The 20,701-nt window shown below is 43.0% G+C and overlaps 1 protein-coding gene across 2 annotated transcripts in view; it reads left to right on the forward strand.

Moving 5' to 3' along the window:
- The window catches only part of LOC111980598 (thyroid hormone receptor alpha), a 130,388-nt gene that overhangs the window by 103,758 nt on the left and 5,929 nt on the right, over positions 1-20,701 (forward strand). The window contains exons 8-11 of one of the 2 annotated variants that reach the window (XM_024011412.1): positions 2,494-2,640; positions 3,385-3,643; positions 3,999-4,243; positions 6,030-6,036. In XM_024011412.1, coding sequence (XP_023867180.1) covers positions 2,494-2,640; positions 3,385-3,643; positions 3,999-4,243; positions 6,030-6,036 — 658 coding nt within the window. Of the gene's footprint in view, positions 1-2,493; positions 2,641-3,384; positions 3,644-3,998; positions 7,772-20,701 lie in introns of those variants that run through there. The other variant, XM_024011411.2, reaches the window with a different exon arrangement.

The following is a 20,701-nucleotide window of genomic DNA, read 5'->3' on the forward strand; positions in this document are numbered from 1 at the left end:
GAGTGAGTGAATGAGGTGATGTACCGACTGAGTGAGTGAATGAGGTGATGTACCGACTGAGTGAGTGAATGAGGTGATGTACCGACTGAGTGAGTGAATGAGGTGATGTACTGACTGAGTGAGTGAATGAGGTGATGTACCGACTGAGTGAATGAGGTGATGTACCGACTGAGTGAGTGAATGAGGTGATGTACCGAGTGTGAGTGTGAGAAAGGGAGAGCGAGACAGATTGTACCAGTACTCCTTCTGTATCTTCTCGGTACATCAACACATTCACTCACTCTCTCACTCACTCGGTACATCAACACACTCACTCACTCTCTCACTCACTCGGTACATCAACACACTCACTCACTCTCTCACTCACTCGGTACATCAACACACTCAATCACTCACTCGGTACATCAACACACTCACTCACTCACTCGGTACATCAACACACTCACTCACTCACTCGGTACATCAACACACTCACTCACTCACTCATTCACTCACTCGGTACATCACCTCAACCACACGGACACACACACACACAGACATAACAGGCTGCACTTATGAATACATACAGTACCTGTCAAAAGTTTAGACACACCTACTCATTCCAGGGTTTTTCTTTATTTTTACTATTTTCTACATATGTAGAATAATAGTGGAGACATCAAAACTATGAAATAATACATGGAATCATGCAGTCACCAAAAAAGTGTTAAACAAATCTAAATATGTTTGAGATTTAAGGTTCTTCATAGTARCCACCCTTTGCCTTGATGACAGCTTTGCACACTCTTKGCTTTGATTGAGCCAGTCAGTTGTGTTGTGACATGGTAGGGGTGGTATACAGAATATAGCCATATTTGGTAAAAGACCATGTCCATATTGGCAAGAACCGCTCAAATAAGCAAATAGAAACAACAGTCAGTCAATGCGGGAAATTTCAAGAACTTTGAAAGTTTCTTCAAGTGCAGTCGCAAAAACCATCAGGCACTATGATGAAACTAGCTCCCATGAAGACCGCCACAGGAAAGGAAGACCCAGAGTTACCTCTGCTGCAGAGGATAAGTTCATTGGAGTTACCAGCCTCAGAAATTGCAGCCCAAATAAATGCTTCAGAGTTCAAGTACCAGACACATCTCAACATCAACTGTTCAGAGGAGACTGCGTGAATCAGGCCTTCGTGGTCAAAGTTCTGCAAAGAAACCACTACTAAAGGACACCAATAAGAAGAAGAGACTGGCTTGGGCCAAGAAACACGAGCAATGGATATTAGACCGGTGGAAATCTGTCATTTGGTCTGAGATTTTTGCTTTCCAAACGCCGCTTCCCAACCGCCACGTGTCTTTGTGAGAAGCAGACTAGGTGAACGGATGATCTCTGCATGTGTGGTTCCCACCGTGAAGCATGGAGGAGGAGGTGTGATGGTGGTGGGAGTTCTTGCTGTTGACACGGTCTGTGATTTTTTATTGAATTCAAGGCACACTTAAACCAGCATGGCTACCCACAGCATTCTGCAGCGATACGCCATCCCATCTGGTTTGGGCCTAAGAGGGAATATAATTTGTTTTTCAACAGGACAATGACCCAACATACCTCCAGGCTGTGTAAGGGCTATTCGAGCAAGAAAGAGAGTGATGGATGTGCTGATCAGATGACCTGGCCTCCACAATCAACCGACCTCAACCCAAATTGAGATGGTTTGGGATGAGTTGGAATGCAGAGTGAAGGAAAGCAGCCAACAAGTGCTCAGCATATGTGGGAACTCCTAAAGCTGTTGGAAAAGTATTCCAGGTGAAGCTGTTTGAGAGAATGCCAAGAGTGTGCAAAGCTGTCATCAAGGCAAAGGGTGGCTACTTTGAAGAATCTCAAATATAAAATATATTTAATATAATATATAATAACACTTTTTTTGGTTACTACATGAATCCATGTGTTATTTCATAGTTTTGATGTCTTCACTATTATTCTACAATGTAGAAAATAGTAAAAAATTAAGAAAACCCCTGAATGAGTAGGTGTGTTCATACTTTTGACTGGTACTGTATATTTGAAAATACAGGTATTGGAATGTATTTGGAAATACACTTGGAAAGTATTGACATGTATTTGAAAGTACTCATATACATTTATTTTCAAGTACAAATATTTAAATAATCCATGCATTTGAACCCAGGTCTGTTTGGTCCTAAGGTTTTTTTGAAAAAATGTATTTGGAAACAAGTATTTAAAAAATATTTTAAATTATTTCCTATAAATAGCTTACTAATTGAAAATAGTTTCAAATACTTCAAATAGAAGTAGTTTATTTCTGCCACATTATTTGAAAATACTCAAATGCACAGAAAATAAGTATATAAATACAAAATACTTAAATGCGCATACATTTGAACCCAGGTCTGGTGAACAACCGAATGAAATATCAAACTAGAAGTGGATGTTGGTTGATCTGACTGTTTGCCCGGTGGGACTATTCATTAGACGCYATCTTTGTGTCCCCAGCCTGAGGACATAGGTCAGTCCCCCGTGGCTCCCACCCCGGATGGAGACAAGGTAGACCTGGAGGCCTTCAGCGAGTTCACCAAGATCATCACCCCTGCCATCACACGCGTCGTCGACTTTGCCAAAAAACTGCCCATGTTCTCAGAGGTGGGTTTAAAGCACTGTGCATTTGTGTGTGTGAGTTCCTGTGTGTCTCTGTCCTGTGTCCTCATTTGTCCCTGTGAGTCTCTAATGGGGCTCATCAACACACACTTGACTGTGCTTACCTCCTCTTTCTCCTCCTTCAGCAGAACTGTTTGTCATGGTGTCTGTCTGTTCGTTCCTGCGTGCGTGCTTGTGTTGTACTGTATATTCACCACTGCCTCCTGCAATATGACTCAATCTGCTCTATAATGAGGACATAATGCTGCTGTTTCACACTCACATACACTCTCTCTCACTCACTCACTCACTCACTCACCCACTCACTCACAGAGAGTACTCAGACTAGGGTGCACAGAACTCACCTTCATCCACGGTCCCCGACAGACAGTCCCGAAAGATTGTGATTCACCAGTTATGTAATCTGTAGCTGGATTATCATTATAAATAAACATCAACGCAGTCTCACTGGCCAGCAGAGGAATAATGTAGCTAACTGTTGTGGTAGCTGCTAGAATTACTGGATATTTGGTAACATGATCTTTCAGTTTGTTCCCAGGCTATGTGTGTATAATGTACATATGCCCTATAGTTGCCTTGTTAGGACTGCAGTGTGCGTGTCTGTATATCTGTGTGTGTCTTGACCTTTAGTGCTGACTATAGGTTTCCTCTCAGTCCCCTTACTGCCGTGGGATGACCTCATTGTGTTTATTTGTTGTACACTCTTAAGTCTCCCTCTCCTCCCTCCAGCTGCCTTGTGAGGACCAGATCATCCTATTGAAAGGCTGCTGTATGGAGATCATGTCGCTGCGTGCCGCCGTGCGCTACGACCCAGAGAGCGAGACGCTTACCCTGAGCGGCGAGATGGCGGTGAAGAGGGAGCAGCTGAAGAATGGCGGGCTGGGCGTGGTGTCGGACGCCATCTTTGATTTGGGCAAGAGTCTGGCACAGTTTAACCTGGACGACTCGGAGGTGGCCCTGCTGCAGGCTGTGCTCCTCATGAGCTCAGGTGAGGAGYCAGGAGGCTGTGGAAAGGTTATAACAACTATGGGCAGACATAATATCTTAATGAACAGACATAGCAGCTCTATGAACAAACAAAACAGTCAATCAATGGAAGGACATCAGGATCATAACCACTTTAAGAACAGACATAACCACTTTAAGAACAGACATAACCACTTTAAGAACAGACATAACCACTTTAAGAACAGACATAACATCTTTATGAACAAAGAACAGCTGTATGAACACACTGAAGGTCTCCCTATGTTGGTAACATTTTATGAACAAGCTTCAATATCTACCATTTCTCTAGTATTATTATTGGTCTTTAAAGGTATGTATTTGTGCATTCCACTCAGATCGCTCGGGCCTGACGTCAGTAGATAAGATCGAGAAGTGCCAGGAGACGTACCTGCTTGCCTTCGAGCACTACATCAACCACCGCAAGCACAACATTCCCCACTTCTGGCCCAAGCTGCTGATGAAGGTGACAGACCTGAGGATGATCGGGGCGTGCCACGCCAGCCGCTTCCTCCACATGAAGGTGGARTGTCCCAACGAACTCTTCCCTCCGCTCTTCCTGGAGGTCTTCGAGGACCAGGAAGTATGAACTGACTTCTGACCTGGAAGAGATGGAAGAGAGAGGGGGGAATTATTAGGGGAAAAGAAAAGGGGTAAAAAATTGGCCGCTTTCTTTGTTTTGTGAAACACTATCACCACCACCAGCAACACGGATAGTCACCAACAAAAAAGTCTCAGAGAAAAACAAAGGCTTTCTTTTGCGTAGCCGTTTTGATGATTAGTTTCTGGCCGCACTTAGGGCTCTTGTGGCTGCTGGGCCCCACTTTGAGTTGGGGTGTGGGGCTCCCCTCTAAAGTGGGGTTCTCTGGCTGCGCTGTGYGTCTGTATCTAACAGAGAAGCTAGCAGCCCTGAGCGGTGTTCTGCTCCTGTGTTGTTATACACCAGGTGCACATGTATGCAAACCCAAACCCCCGAGGTCTGGTTGGAGTACTGGTACTGGTGGAGCTCTGTGTTAGTGGRAGGCAATCGCTCTGAGAGGCAGACAAACATACACACGTACATTCACAGACATTCACAAACCTTTACGAAATCAAACCTCACACATAAAGCCACTGATGTACATCTTACATTCACCTAACACACACMCACTACTATAGACAAACATATTCCTACATGGGACTGACGTAGCTTTTCAGAGCCGCCCGTCACTCGAGCAGGACAGATAGCTGCTGTATTTTGTCCCACAATCAAGTTTCCATCAGAGCCTCCCCCCTCCAACCTGCTCCCCTCTTTGGCCTCCTCACCGTCCTCCACTGGGACAGTTACCAAGTGTTCCCCCACACTTCTCCCTTTTGAACTCTTCCCTTCCTCCCCCTGATGTGCAGCCAAGACGTTTACTTGTGAACCTACCTCCCTGTACCTTACATACCTCCCTTACACAGAGTTACACATACACCTCCCTTTAGGACAATGCAAACACACACACCTATTTATGGATACAAACAATATCCAATTTGTTGTGCGAAGGTGCAAGTGTACCTTCATGTATATACACAACCCTTTACCCTCATACATACAAGTACTGTATACCTATCTTACTGCATGTATACAGTACACCGGTCTACCTGCATGCACATATACCTCTGTACCTGCGTTATATACCCACTGGTTTACCTCCATGTACTTCTCATCCTATACATACCTGTCTACCTGAATACAGCCATACCTCTTTAACCATATATATATATACAGTAAACATAACCTTCTGCCTGTGTATATGGGTACCTCTCATCTATACATACCTCTCTGTGTGTACACACACAACAATAGTTTGCTGTTCTTTTACCTCGTATGACAGTTGCTCCTCACCTAGGTTGTGTCATTCCACCCGTCCCAAACCTCCACTACATCTCCCGATTGGACTGCACTGCACTTCCTGGTTGCAGACTGTGTGTGTTTCCTCTGTTGCCCTGCCCATCACACAGGACTCCTGCCCCCTCTGATGTGGGATTGGTTGAGGGACGGGGAGAGGTGTCGCTTACCTCGCCGGTGGTTACACCACAGGCCCCACCTCCAAACTGACAGATTCTACCTCGCCTCTCTTATCAGTGTAGATGCCCCTCTGAGTGCAAAACACATATACTTCCACAGTTGCCAATATGGACTTGTTTGGTCCCCCTACTACCCTGTTCAGTATGGTTATATGACCCCATGAAATGGGAGAGGCTGCAGAACAACATGCATAGCAGTCTTTATCTTTTACACTTTTCTTTTTGAAGTATTTTTATCACACAGGACCAAGTCTCATAATGGATTCCCCCATCTATCTATGTTCAAGACAAACAACAAACCCACTGGCGGTATAAAGATTCTGTGTCTGACAAACTCAAAGGAAACTTTCTTTCTTAGGAAAAGACAGACCGTACACCTTGGAAGCCAACTGAGCTCGATGGATGGGCCAAAGCATTGTTATTGTAGACGTTGTTATTGTGGTAAACAAACMCGAAAAATACTCTAATCTCTAACTCAGTTCAGTAGTATTCACCTGTGGATGGATACCCTGGTTCTCAATGTGGCAGGTCCAGAGACGAGACAAGAATGAGAGGCCCAGCCAATGCAACCTGCCACATAATGTACTTTTTACAGCACCGTTCACAGTAGCAACCCCCTTTCTCCTAAAGTGTGGAGAAAGGGTTGCCCCAGAGAGCCACAAAGCCTTTGAGATGATTCTCTGACTGTCCTCTCCACACATCCAATCCTACACCCAGCCAGCTCTGCGCTTTCTCTACATGTCCCCCCTCCTCTCTCCTTCAAAGCCATTGACAGTTGTTTGTTTTGCACTAAAGGGATGTCTCCCCCTGTATTTTCCCTATATATGCGCCGTGTTGCGATACAATCCAGATCACCACCGCTCCTAATACAATACCTCCCCTCTCCTGCAGTCTTACCCTAATCCCTAGCTTCAGCCCGGTGCCTAACATTCTGTCACAACACACACACACACACACACACACTCTCTCTCAGTATTACCACAAGGGGATTTAAAGGAACCTAGATGCTCTTAACTGTATGGAAAATAGGATGTCATTCAAACACATGCGCGGCGATTGAAAAAGAGATGCCGATCTCAATGTGACTTTCCTACTTAAATAAAGGATGCATAAAAACAGAAAATATGCAGCATAATGATAATCAACTCTGTCACTGTGAACGAGCCAGGCTTTGACCAGACGGTTGGTTTGGATAAGGTGTAGAAGAGGGTTKGCTTTTTAGCTGTGAACGACATGGRAATGTTCCCCAGAGGGGTCGTGATTAACAACATGTCGAAGAAAGGGGAGCTTTCCCACACAGCTAGTGGTCCCTAGACTACTGACAATCTCACACAGAATCACTCACCAGCACCGCAGAGCACACTGCCTTCAGACACCATCAAATCGCACCAGCACAGCAGATGGATCCTCAGGCTCTCGCTAGCCATCCTCGTGTCAGGAGAGTGTGTATACAATCAACCGACAAATGTTAGCTTAGGTATGTCCTTCCACGCTACCACCACACCTCCCATTCTCCACACTGTTCCTATTGCACCACCTTAACTAACCACACTACTAAACCAGGGATATCATGTACATTCTGGAACTCAACACGTTTCTTCCCTGACACCCATTCACTTCTTTAAATGGAGACTCTCCATCGAACATGCTTCTTAGTCCAGGACTAGACTTCATCTGGGTCCAGGAAACTAGCCCCAATCTCCCCCTCCCCGTTATGGCAATCCCATGCTTTGCCCTCACTCGCTTTGAACCTCCCCATAACCCCTTCCTCCCCACAACATGGCTGTCTCGCTCCCCTCTGAACATCCAATCGAACCCCAACCAAAAGTAGCACTTTGAGAACTTCGAGGAACGGAAATCCCAGGTACATGAATGATATGTCGTTGTGAGGAATGTAAAAAAAAAAAAAAAAGACTAAATGAAATGGAGAAGTCCCAGACTGAAAATGTTGTGCACTAATAAGTGTCGTTCTGCATATTTGTGATGTCATACTTCTGGGTTGAAATGCTGTTTGTCTGACCGATTGGTCTCAATAAAGGTTTTTTTTTGTTTAGAAAAAGAGACTCAGGACTGAAARCCCAGAAACGGAGGGAAAGAWAAGACGACTTGGATAATTGTTTTTTTGTTTAATAATTGTTTTTTGTTTAGCATTTGATTTAATTTCTAAGTTAATGTCTGTGGTGTCGGAGCTTGACTGATATGATGCTTTACTGTGTAAAACAAACAGCTGTAGACACTTTCTGAACGTCTGTGCAGTGTAGGGCTGCGTCCCAAATGACCCCCTATTTCTGACGCAGACTAGGTCTTCATGAAACTTCACTTTGATCTCAGCTGGTTTGTACTGTTCGCTCCAGGTGGAAGACGCCCCTAACTCACTGATCTGTGTTCTGCTTATACTCTACCCAATCTTAACCTTGATCTATAGATGGGTTAAAGTAAAAAGGACCTGAGATGAGAGCTTGGTGGAAACGTCACCCATGAATTTGCCGTCTGTCTGTCTTAATGTAAACAGGAATATTATAGATGTTTTATAAGAAAAAAAATCTAAAAATTACATAACAGAAACCAAAAAAATWGATTTAAACAACTGTTCATACCTCAGAAAATGAAGTTGAAACAGAATGAAAAGGAGTTGTGATTCACATGCATGGATAGCCAGCCGCCGTATCGTACGCTCACATTGTTTGTGTGAAGCTTCTTGACAGGAACTGTATATAAAACGACACCATCTTAAWTTCAAGTGGTATTTTAGGCTTTTGACAATCGCTCTGACATCATGCAGTTTCTCACAACCACTTAATCCAATAGGCTCAGATAGACTCACAGGATCAGGAGATGTTTAGGTGAGGTTCCCTCTACATAGTGTGTATTGGGATGTTCTGTCCTGGCTCAGTATTAAATGTAGCTCAACAAGATCTATGTCTATAACTCTTGTTTATGTCCCTCATAACTGCCTAACCAAGCCTGGTCCCAAACTCCTATGGTCATTATCACGGTTGGCAAGACGGCACAAACCGGTCTGGAGGCAGGCTATGTCAGTACCCCTGTAACGCTAGACAAACCATATAGACATTGCTGCTCTGCAGAATGCRACAGTGGCACTTGCGCTCAGACACTCGCCAATCAATTACTTTTGGTTTTATAGGTTATGACAAAAAAAACATACATCGATATATGGTGGCATCCCAGAGCTCTTTATTTGTGTTGTTAAAAAGTTACACTTACTTACGTCAAACRCTGTTAATGTCCAGTTTCTTACTTGGGTACGTTTCCCTTCCTCAACCTGCTCTTGAGMCAATTCTTTTTCTGAAGTCGGCCRTTGAACTATGTCCAAACCATCTTAAACGGTGTGCTTGCTCTTCTCTCAGCTTGCCTTCATGAACACTGATCTGAAAGGACCAGATAAGTGAAAGCAGTCTGGTGGTAACGCATCCATTTCCTGTCAATTTCCAGTGGTAATCATTAGTCAAGTAGGGYATATAGAATGGGAGATTGTGGGTTAGCTGGGAGCGAACACAGKATAGGCAGAGGGAGTAGTCCATGAACTACTCCTGAGTTTCTCAATCCTGGTCTTTTGTGTTGACAAGGTAAGGGTATTGCCCCTATTATTGCTGACAAGTGAATGACCCTGTTGAGTTTTCAGTTGAACAGTTGTCTGCTCTTCCCACCAGTTGAATGTGTACCTGTAGAGCATGTCTGATTGGAGATGGGATGGTAAAGTTTCTAGACTCAAGGACCAGGATTGGGGAACCACTTTTATGCACCATATTGGTTCTGATAAAAATGAAAAACGTCTGGAATTTCCAGTGAGAGAAACTGTGTCGACGTGTTAACAAATTCACTCAGGTCTGACTCAATGTTATGTAGAGTGGTGAACGGAGGATACAGAATTCTGTGTTTGTGGGAGGTGGTTGTGACCACTTGTTACATTGCTCCTAGACATAAATGTGATTTCACTGGCTTTTTATACACCCCCCAGCACATTGTATTCAAACATGCCATATGTCACACCAACAGGTGACAAATAGTCTAAATATTTACGATGATGCATGAAATTCCCCAGGTAGATCCAAAATGGAAGTCCATTCTGAATGTCACTTTGGATAGCGTAGAAGGCATGACCGAAATATGGTGACAGGGGCATTTGGAAGGTCCCATCAGCAAAGTTATCACGTATAGACACACCAAGCGATCTAAAGTATAGGCCAATCTATTTTCAGAGAATTTATCCTAGTAAAAGAAGACCATTTGGAGCCTGAACACAGACCCGTGCACACTTTCACATGCAGTCATTGCGGAGTGGAAAGCAGCAGCAGCAGGAGGGGGTTGAACTCGGGTATATAAGAAAACAATGATCTTTTCACTTTAATAAATGATTATTTAGACTCAAACCATTGTTCATTCACGCGTCTTTGACTGTCTGTGTTTGTGCCTTGTCTTGGGCAGATGAGAGATAAGTGTTGAACAGTGAGACAGTGTTGAATGCGGATCAATCTAGTGTCGTGATTGGCTCAAGCTGTGGTAAACAAKACATGTATACTATTTTGTCATATTGACGCAGTAAGCTCTGTCTCACTGCAGTATCAGATCTCCAAACCCTGGTCCWTAAATGTCCAATTTCAATGGTTAAATAGGCATTCAATTTGAATTTAAGTTGAGGGTTATGGTTTGACCAATCAGATCTTTTGCCACTAATTTRGCAAAAGATCAGAATTGGTCTGCCTGTGCTAATTGAAAAGCCTGCGTACATAAATCATAGTCTTGTGATTTCAGTCTACTGACAGGGTGACGAAAAAGAAGAAACCTGCACACTGCTCTTGCTGGTATCACTGCTCTTTATTAAKCTTTACTTATCGGCCTCGAGGCCTTTGTCACCTCTGACGAAGGCCGATACGTAAAGCTTAATAAATAAAGAGCAGTGTGCGGGTTTCTTTTTTCTCATCTTATTCAATTGTTACCATGCACCTCCAACAAAGATAGCTCAGATGTGCGAGTGCCTTTTTGAATTTTGAGTCTACTGACCGGGAACAAAGGATTTGTTTTCTCCTAAGTGATCATGAGAGGCCAGGGGTTCGGGATCAGGAAATCTGCTTCATTTAACATATTTAGGCAGTGTGGAGTCCCATTTTGAGACCAAGGTGCCTTTTCCAAGGGAGCCCGGCATGACAAGCAATTACACAATCAAGGCAGCATAGAAAATACAAAGAATCAAAAAATATAGAAAAAAAATAAAATAATTGAGGCACAAACTCACCAATGATGAAGTAAGTGAAGCCTGGGCTGGGATTCTGGGAATAGCTTCACTCACGGTGGATGGCAGATGCGCTCCGCTRGTCGCTCAATAWTGGTAGCCTATTGGTGTTGGTAGCCTAACTACAGACAGATTCGAGTCTTCTCTTTTCAGCCATAACCATTTGATTTCAAAACTGTTTTGAAATATAAGGCCAATGTGGCGCTGCGGCTGTCAGGAAACAGCAGGTAAAAATCGGCGGTTTGATAATAAGCACACTGCTATGCTCGTGATTAAAGCAATTCACTGCTATTTTTTTTAAAGAAGATATTGATACTCTGTCTACATTATCCTCTCTGGTGTAGTATTTTGAATTGTTTTATTTAGGCCTATGTACAAACAGGACTCATTGTTTAATTTTGGCTAGTTTAATAATTATTTGATTTTGGCAATTTACCCGTTGATGCTGGAGCACGTCCAGCACTCCTACTTCCCACGGCTATGGTCATGTTCCTAACRAAGGCACAAAATGGGAGATACTGTTTCAAAAATCGAGGTGGCCTAAAAGAATGACTTCAAATATGAGTTCTCATTTTGGTTTTCCCTTAGAAAAAGGTTTTGATAGTGAATGGGATGGGTAGGTTGTCAGGTTATAGATTCAGTACCCCTCAATTTGTTTAACTTAGCTTATTTTCAAGCTTTATTTCAAGAGTTTTAGAAATGACAAGGTGATACAGAGGTGGAGGAGGTTGGAAGGGACAACTCGGGGGTTGAACCCAGGTCTCYGGCGTGCGTTGAGTGTTACTGCTACAGAATATCTGCYACTTAACTGGGCTTTGATAYGTGCAAGATGGCCGACAAATCATAACGYTTGGACAGATAATCTCTTMATATGGTATTATTGCTTGAGACAAGCATCTATTATATCTATGCAAGTTGATGCACAGTAGTGGTTCTTCATCTTTTTCCCCCCCTCCATTTTGATGGCCGCTTGTTGACACTTTTTCTCTTATAAAACCGCAATTTTAGCTCAAGTGAAAGCACCGGGTGCCTCTGTAAACTGGTCATCTCTGTATTCCCGTCGCAAGACCCACTGGTTGTTGCTTATTTTGTGTTTCTGGGGGAGTGTGTGTCTCACTCACCCAGAAACACAACCCCATGCAGTAATCATCAGGGTTTCACAACCTAGGTCCTACACGTATTACAGTTATATAAACGTTACTGTTGTTAACCCATGTGGCTATAATGTGCCAAGGTTCTCAGTCAAATAAAAATTCAGGGGTTTTGTCAGACTAAAATGTAAAAAAAAAATATATATAGTATTGATTTGTACAAGCAGTGTACTACTACGACACAAACACACAAGACAATTCAGGAAATGTGATTGCGGTCACCAGCTGCTCAAGCCAGTATTCTGTTCACGTTGCATGGTGTTATGTTATGTCCGATATGTGTTGGGCTGACTGGTCCAAACAATCAACCAGCGCAGTTGTAAAAAATTGGGTTTTGAGATTTGTGTTTATTGTTTTAAAATAATATATTTGTATGGTAGTTGTGGCTAGTCTATTCGCAATATATTTCTCTAATAAAGAGAAGTTCTGTTTTGAACTTGAACCTGACTAAGTACAGCACTGTGAACTCGGTGTGAGTTTGCTTTAGATTTGTTGTGGAGGAGATGATGTCATAAAGGCAGTCTTCCTCTCCACCAATCACCAGCCTGTCTTTCCCACCTCGCTCCCTGCCCTTGTTCACTGTGCAAACAGAGCTGCTCTCTCGGCTCCTCTCCGAGTCAGACAGATTGCAAACATCTGAGTTCACAGAGTAACACACACACACACACACACACACACAGGCTGACGGACTCACTCAGACATCCATTACAGATTTTTCTGCTCAGGAGAGGAGAGTGCTTGCATCACCACAAAGGCACAAAAATAGCGCGCACACACACACTTTCACTCTCACATACACACACACATCAAATTGCATTACATTAAAAAAGGACACTACTTAGTGCTCAAACCCACACTTAGAAACCTTGTAGATACTGTATATGAGACTGTCGTTAAAATGAAACAAGTGTTTGAGTAAAGTGAAGTGTCCATGGCATCAATACAGTGTTTGAGCACGTGCCTGGGCACAGRTTAATTCAAGCACGACTTCCTTCACCCTGCAAATCTAAATAGCCTGCCGTCCACGCGTCATACAACAATACCGCCCAACCCCCTCTACACACACTCATGCAAAACAGTGTTACGTAAGCAGTAGCAGTGCGTGGATATAATCACTGTGGAAGCCGAGGCCATATCTGTTGTGATAATTGTGTTGTTTGCTCTATAACATGTTAATTCATATGCCTTGTCACCGTGATATATACTGTAGGCCTAAAGGCCGAGACAATAAGAAGACACAGTGGCAGAATAAATTCAACCACACCTTTTTGTTTTATCACGCCATATAGCAAACTCTGTCCAGTGAAGTCCACAAAGCATATTGCAGGTACAGTATCAGACAGTTACATGACCTACAGCGAGGTCAAGCAAGTTAGTGTTTCCAACATTTTCAGACCACTAAACAAATTGATTTAGAACCACAGTTTTTATTTAACCTTTATTTAACTAGGCAAGTCAGTTAAGAACAAATTCTTATTTACAATGACGGCCTACCAAAAGGTGAAAGGCCTCCTACGGGGATGGTGGCTGGGATTAGAAATAAAAATAAATTCAATAACAATATAGGACAAAACACACATCAWGAGAGACAACACAACATAGAGACCTAAGACGACAACACAGCATGGCAGCAGCACAAAACAGGGTACACACATTTGCTGGGCGCAGACAACAGCACAAAGGGCAAGAAGGTAGAGACAACAATACATCACGCAAAGCAGCCACAACTGTTAGTAAGAGTGTCCATGATCGAGTCTTTGAATGAAGAGATGGAGATAAAACTGTCCAGTTTGAGTGTTGTTGTTTTTTGCAGCTCGTTCCAGTCGCTAACTGCAGCAAACTGAAAAGATGAGCGAATCAGGGATGTGTGTGCTTTGGGGACCATTAACAGAATGTGACTGGCAGAACGGGTGGAATATGAGGGCTGCAGTAGATATCTCAGATAGGGGGGTGTGAGGCCTAAGAGGGTTTTATAAATAAATAAGCAACAACCAGTGTGTTTTGCGACGGGTATACGGAGATGACCAGTTTACAGAACAGTATAGAGTGCAGTGATGTGCCCTATAAGGAGCATTGGTGGCAAATCTGATGGCCGAATGGTAAAGAACATCTAGCCGCTCGAGAGCACCCTAACCTGCCGATCTCTATAAATTACATCTCCATAATCTAGCACGGGTAGGATGGTCATCTGAATCAGGGTTAGTTTGGCAGTTGGGGTGAAAGAGGAGCAATTACGATAGAGGAAACCAAGTCTAGATTTAATTTTAGCCTGCAGCTTTGATATGTGCTGAGAGAAGGACAGTGTACCGTCTAGCTATACCCCCAAGTATTTGTATGAGGCGACTACCTCAAGCTCTAAACCTTCAGAGGTAGTAATCACACCGGGGGGGGAGAGGGGCATTCTTCTTACCAAACCACAACCTTTGTTTTGGAGGTGTTCAGAGCAAGGTTAAGGGCAAAGAAAGCTTGTTGGACACTAAAAGGAGAGTTTAAAACAAAATCCGGGGAGGGGCCAGTTGAGTAGAAGACTATCATCTGCATATAAATGGATGAGAGCGCTTCCTACTACCTGAGCTATGGTGATGTATATGTATTTTTTTTCACGTTTTCAAACAGTTATTTACATTTTCCAACGGGGTGATACTTTTGGGTGAGGTTTTTTTTCTCGACCTGTGTAGCCTCGTTTCACTGCCTAAAATAATCTAGTGTTCAGCGAAATAACACAATGTCAAATACAGGTAGCCTAGACAAATAATTAACATCAATCACATTAACCGTTACTCTCTCGCGGGAATTTCACTAACGGTCCTTATGTAGCCAAACGTAGCTGCTGCTCATTCCGTTTGCTCGAAAAGGGATAAATGGKTAAGAAAGGCTTGCGTCCATAGAGACACAAACGAGCTCTACTGGTAGTACTGCCACTACCAGCAGTCCTGAGCCACACGTGGTCCCGTGTGGCTCAGTTGGTAGAGCATGGCGCTTGCAACGCCAGGGTTGTGGGTTCATTCCCCACGGGGGACCAGGATGAATATGTATGAACTTTCCAATTTGTAAGTCGCTCTGGATAAGAGCGTCTGCTAAATGACTTAAATGTAAATGTACTGGCACCTGCACCTGTCGACAACACAAGTTTCTGCTTCCACAAGCACATCCAATGCTAGCATCAGTAATTCTACATTTGTTGTTAGCCCAGCTAGCATGGACACTGACAGTTGTGAATCTGATGCAGCCGAAGAGCTACTGCCCCCTTACCCAGGAAAGCACCGAACAACAGACAGGGACATTGGACCATCGGAGGCACAAATATCATGAGAACTACATTGATTTGGGGTTCACTTATATTGGGAGTAGTGCCTTTCCTCAGCCACAGTGTGTTATATGTGCGAGAGTACTATCTCACAACTCGATGAAACCTTCACTCTTGCGTAGACATTTAGAAACAAAACATGCCAATTTGAAAAATAAGCCACGGGAATTTTTGGAGCGAGAATTAATGACTTTTGAGTAGTAAGACACGTATAAAAGCAACGATAACATTAATAAGAAGGGGCTAGAAGCGTCTTATATGGTGAGCTACCGAGTGGCTAGGACAGGCAAGCCACATACTATTGTGGAGGACTTAATGCTGCCGGCGGGAAATGGCTTTTACAATGCTGGGGGAAAAGGCCAAAAACAGGATACAGACAACGCCTTCATCAAACACTGTTTCATGACGCATCAGTGACATAGCAGGAGATGTTTTGAAACAATTACTGCTTCACATTCAAGCCAGTGAATTCTATGTGTTACAGCTGGATGAGTCAACAGACGTGGCTGGCCTGGCACAGCTCCTGGTATATGTCCGTTACGTTAATGGGGGTCAATTAAGGAAGACATCCTCTTCTGCAAACCACTGGAAACCAGGACAACAGGAGAGGATATTTTTTAAAGTACTGGACAGCTTTTGAACATCAAATGGTCTTTGGTGGTCAAGATGTGTTGGTATCTGTACTGATGGCGCAAAAGCCATGACAGGGAGACATAGTGGAGTGGTACTGTAATGCGTGTGCAAGCAGTTGCTCCGATGCCACGTGGGTACACTGCAGCATCCACCGAGAGGCTCTTGCTGCCAAGGGAATGCCTGACAGCTTGAAAGTCGTTTTGGACACTACAGTGAAAATGGTTAACTTTGTTGAAGCAAGGCCCCTGAACTCTTGTGTATTTTCTGCGCTATGCAATGATATGGGCCGCGACCATGTAAAACTTTTACACATACAGAAGTGTGCTGGTTATCAAGGGGCAAAGTATTGACATGTTTTTTTGAATTGAGAGACGAGCTAAACGTTTTCTCTACTGACCATAATTTTCACTTGTCTGACTGCTTGCATGATGATGAGTTTCTCACACGACTGGCCTATCTTGGTGATGTTTTTTCTTGCTGAATGATCAGAATCTAGGATTACGGGACTCTCCGCAACTATTCAATGTGCGGGACAAAATTAAGGCTGTGATTAAGAAGTTGGAGCTCTTCTCTGTCTGCATAACAAGGACAACACACAGGTCTTTCCATCATTGTATGATTTTTTTTGTGCAAATGAACTCAAGCTTACAGACAATGTCAAATGTGATAAAGCGAAGCACCTGAGTGAGTTGGGTGCACAATTACGCTGGTACTTTTCCGAAACGGATGACACACACAACTGGATTTGGTTATCCCTTTCATGCCCTGTCTCCAGTCCACTTACTGATATCTGAACAAAGGAGAGCCTCACCGAAAATTGCAACAAGCGGTTCTGTGAAAATTGAATTTAAATCAGAAGCCACTGCCAGATTTCTGGATTGGGCTGCGCTCAAAGTATCTGCCTTGGCAAATCAATCTGTTAAGACACTGATGCCCTTTGCAACCACATACCTATGTGAGAGTGGATTCTCAACCATCACTAGCATGAAACAACTAATACAGGCACAGACTGTGTGTGGAAAATGATTTAAGTCAGACTCCAATACAACCCAACTTTGCAGAGTTACAGTTGAAGTCAGAAGTGTACATACCACTTAGCCAAATACATTTAAACTCAGTTTCACAGTTCCTGACATTTAATTATTGTAAAAAATCACTGTCTTAAGTCAGTTAGGATCACCACTTTATTTTAAGAATGTGACATGTCAGAATAATAGAGAATTATTTTCAGCTTTTATTTCTTTCATCACATTCCCAGTGGGTCAGAAGTTTACATACACTCAATTAGTATTTGGTAGCATTGCCTTTAAATTGTTTAACTTGGGTCAAACATTTCGGGCAGCCTTCCACAAGCTTCCCACAATAAGTTGGGTGAATTTTGGCCCATTCCTCCTGACAAAGCTGGTATAACTGAGTCAGGTTAGTAGGCCTCCTTGTTCGCACATGCTTTTTCAGTTTTGCCCACAAATTTTCAATGGGATTGGGTCAGGGTTTTGATGGCCATTCCAATACCTTGACTTTGTGTCCTTAAGCCATTTTGCTACAACTTTGGAAATATGCTTGGGGTCATTGTCCATTTGGAAGACCCATTTGCAACCAAGCTTTAACTTCCTGACTGTGTTTGAGATGTTGCTTCAATATATCCACATAATGTACTTTCCTCATGATTCTTTTTCCTCCCAAACATAACGATGGTCATTATGGCCAAACAGTTATATTTTTGTTTCATCAGACCAGAGGACATTTCTCCAAAAAGTACGATCTTTGTCCCATGTGCAGTTGCAAACCGTAGTCTGGCTTTTTTATGGCGGTTTTGGAACAGTGGCTTCTTCCTTGCTGAGCGGCCTTTCAGGTTATGTCGACAGAGGACTCATTTTACTGTGGCTGTAGATACTTTTGTACCCGTTTCCTCAGCATCTTCACAAGGTTCTTTGCTGTTCTGGCACTTTTTGCACCAAATTACGTTCATCTCTAGGAGAACGAAGGCATGGTGTTTATGCTTGCGTACTATTGTTTGTCAGATGAACGTGGTCCTCTCAGGCGTTTGGAAATTACTCCCAAGGATGAACCAGACTTGTGGAGGTCAAGCAAAGAGGCACTGAGTTTGAAGGTAGGCCTTGAAATATATCACAAGGTACACCTCCAATTGACTCAAATTATGTCAATTAGTCTATCGGAAGTTCTAAAGCCATGACATCATTTTCTGGAATTTTCCAAGCTGTTTAAAGGCACAGTCAACTTAGTGTATGTAAACCTCTGACCCACTGGAATTCTGATACAGTGAATTATACGTTAATAAACTGTCTGTAAACAATTGTTGGAATAATGACTTGTCATGCACAAAGTAGATGTCCTAACCGACTTGCAAAACTGTAGTTTGTTAACAAGAAATTTGTGGGGTGGTTGAAAAACGAGTTTTAATGACTCCACCTAAGTATATGTAAACTTCCGACTTCAACTCTATGTGCATCCTTTCAAGCACACCCTTCTCATTAACCTGTGCTGAGTTATTCACAATTTTCGATGAACAAATAAGGTTTTATATGTAGATGGCTAATATAGAGCAAAATTATCGATAGTTATTATTTGTGCCCTGGTCCTATAAGAGCTCTTTGTCACTTCCCATGAGCCAGGTAGTGACAAAAACCCACACTCATTCTTATGTTGAATAAATGTACCATATAGCGTGTGTGTGTGGCAGGCTTACAATGATGGAAAAAAAACTACTTTTGAGAGTGAGCTGGAGGTTGAATGTTTTAAGGGGTTCGGGACTATAGAAAGTTTGGGAACCACTGGTCTACCGTATCAAAAGCTTTGGCCAAGTCAATAAAAATACCAGCACAACATTTATTAGAATCAAGGGCAATGGTGATATCATTGAGGACGCTTTTAAGGTTGCGGTGACACGTCCAGAACTGAGCGTACCAGAGAGAATACTATAGACATCAAGAAAGCCAGTCAGTTGATTATTGACAAGTTTTTTTTCAACACTTTTGATGAACAGGGCAAAATCGAAATAGGCCTATAATCCCCTATAAATAAAGGACTAACCATGGCTGCCTTCCAAGCAATGGGAACTCCCCAGAGAGGTTACAGCCAGTCGCAAAGAAACCAGGAGCTGCCTCCACTATTCCAACACACTTCAACTTCATCAAATCACCTACAGTGGGGCAAAAAAGTATTTAGTCAGCCACCAATTGTGCAAGTTCTCCACTTAAAAAGATGAGAGGCCTGTAATTTTCATCATAGGTACACTTCAACTATGAAAAAAATCCAGAAAATTACATTGTAGGATTTTTTATGAATTTATTTGCAAATTATGGTGGAAAATAAGTATTTGGTCACCTACAAACAAGATTTCTGGCTCTCACAGACCTGTAACTTCTTTAAGAGGCTCTCTGTCCTCCACTTGTTACCTGTATTTAATGGCACCTGTTTGACTTGTTATCAGTATAAAAGACACCTGTCCACAACCTCAAACAGTCACACTCCAAACTCCACTATGGCCAAGACCAAAGAACTGTCAAAGACACCAGAAACAAAATTGTAGACCTGCACCAGGCTGGGAAGACTGAATCTGCAATAGGTAAGCAGCTTGGTTTGAAGAATCAACTGTGGGAGCAATTATTAGGAAATGGAAGACATACAAGACCACTGATAATCTCCCTCGATCTGGGCTCCACGCAAGATCTCACCCCGTGGGTCAAAAGGATCACAAGAACGGTGAGCAAAAATCCCAGAACCACACGGGGGACCTAGTGAATGACCTGCAGAGAGCTGGGACCAAAGTAACAAAGCCTACCATCAGTAACACACTACGCCGCCAGGGACTCAATACTGCAGTGCCAGACGTGTCCCCCTGCTTAGACAGTACATGTCCAGGCCGTCTGAAGTTTGCTAGAGAGCATTTGGATGATCAGAAGAAGATTGGGAGAATGTCAGATGAAATCAAAATAACTTTTTGGTAAAAACTCAACTCGTCGTGTTTGGAGGACAAAGAAATCCTGAGTTGCATCCAAAGAACACCATACCTACTGTGAAGCATGGGGGTGGAAACATCATGTTTGGGGCTGTTTTTTGCAAAGGGACCAGGACGACTGATCCGTGTAAAGGAAAGAATGAATGTATTGTGAGATTGAGTGAAAACCTCCTTCCATCAGCAAGGGCATTGAAGATGAAACGTGGCTGGGTCTTTCAGCATGACAATGATCCCAAACACACCGCCCGGGCAACGAAGGAGTGGCTTCGTAAGAAGCATTTCAAGGTCCTGGAGTGGCCTAGCCGTCTCCAGATCTCAACCCATAGAAAATCTTTGGAGGGAGTTGAAAGTCCGTGTTGCCCAGCAACAGCCCCAAAACACTGCTCTAGAGGAGATCTGCATGGAGGAATGGGCCAAAATACCAGCACAGTGTGTGAAAACCTTGTGAAGACTTACAGAAAAGTTTGACCTCTGTCATTGCCAACAAGGGTATATAACAAAGTATTGAGAAACTTTTGTTATTGACAATACTTATTTTCCACCATAATTTGCAAATAAATTCATAAAAAATCCTACAATGTGATTTTCTGGATTTTTTTTCTCATTTTGTCTGTCATAGTTGAAGTTACAGGCCTCTCTCTCATCTTTTTAAGTGGGAGAACTTGCAC

The sequence above is a fragment of the Salvelinus sp. IW2-2015 genome, linkage group LG20 (assembly GCF_002910315.2).
Source record: "Salvelinus sp. IW2-2015 linkage group LG20, ASM291031v2, whole genome shotgun sequence".
Lineage (NCBI taxonomy): Eukaryota > Metazoa > Chordata > Actinopteri > Salmoniformes > Salmonidae > Salvelinus > Salvelinus sp. IW2-2015.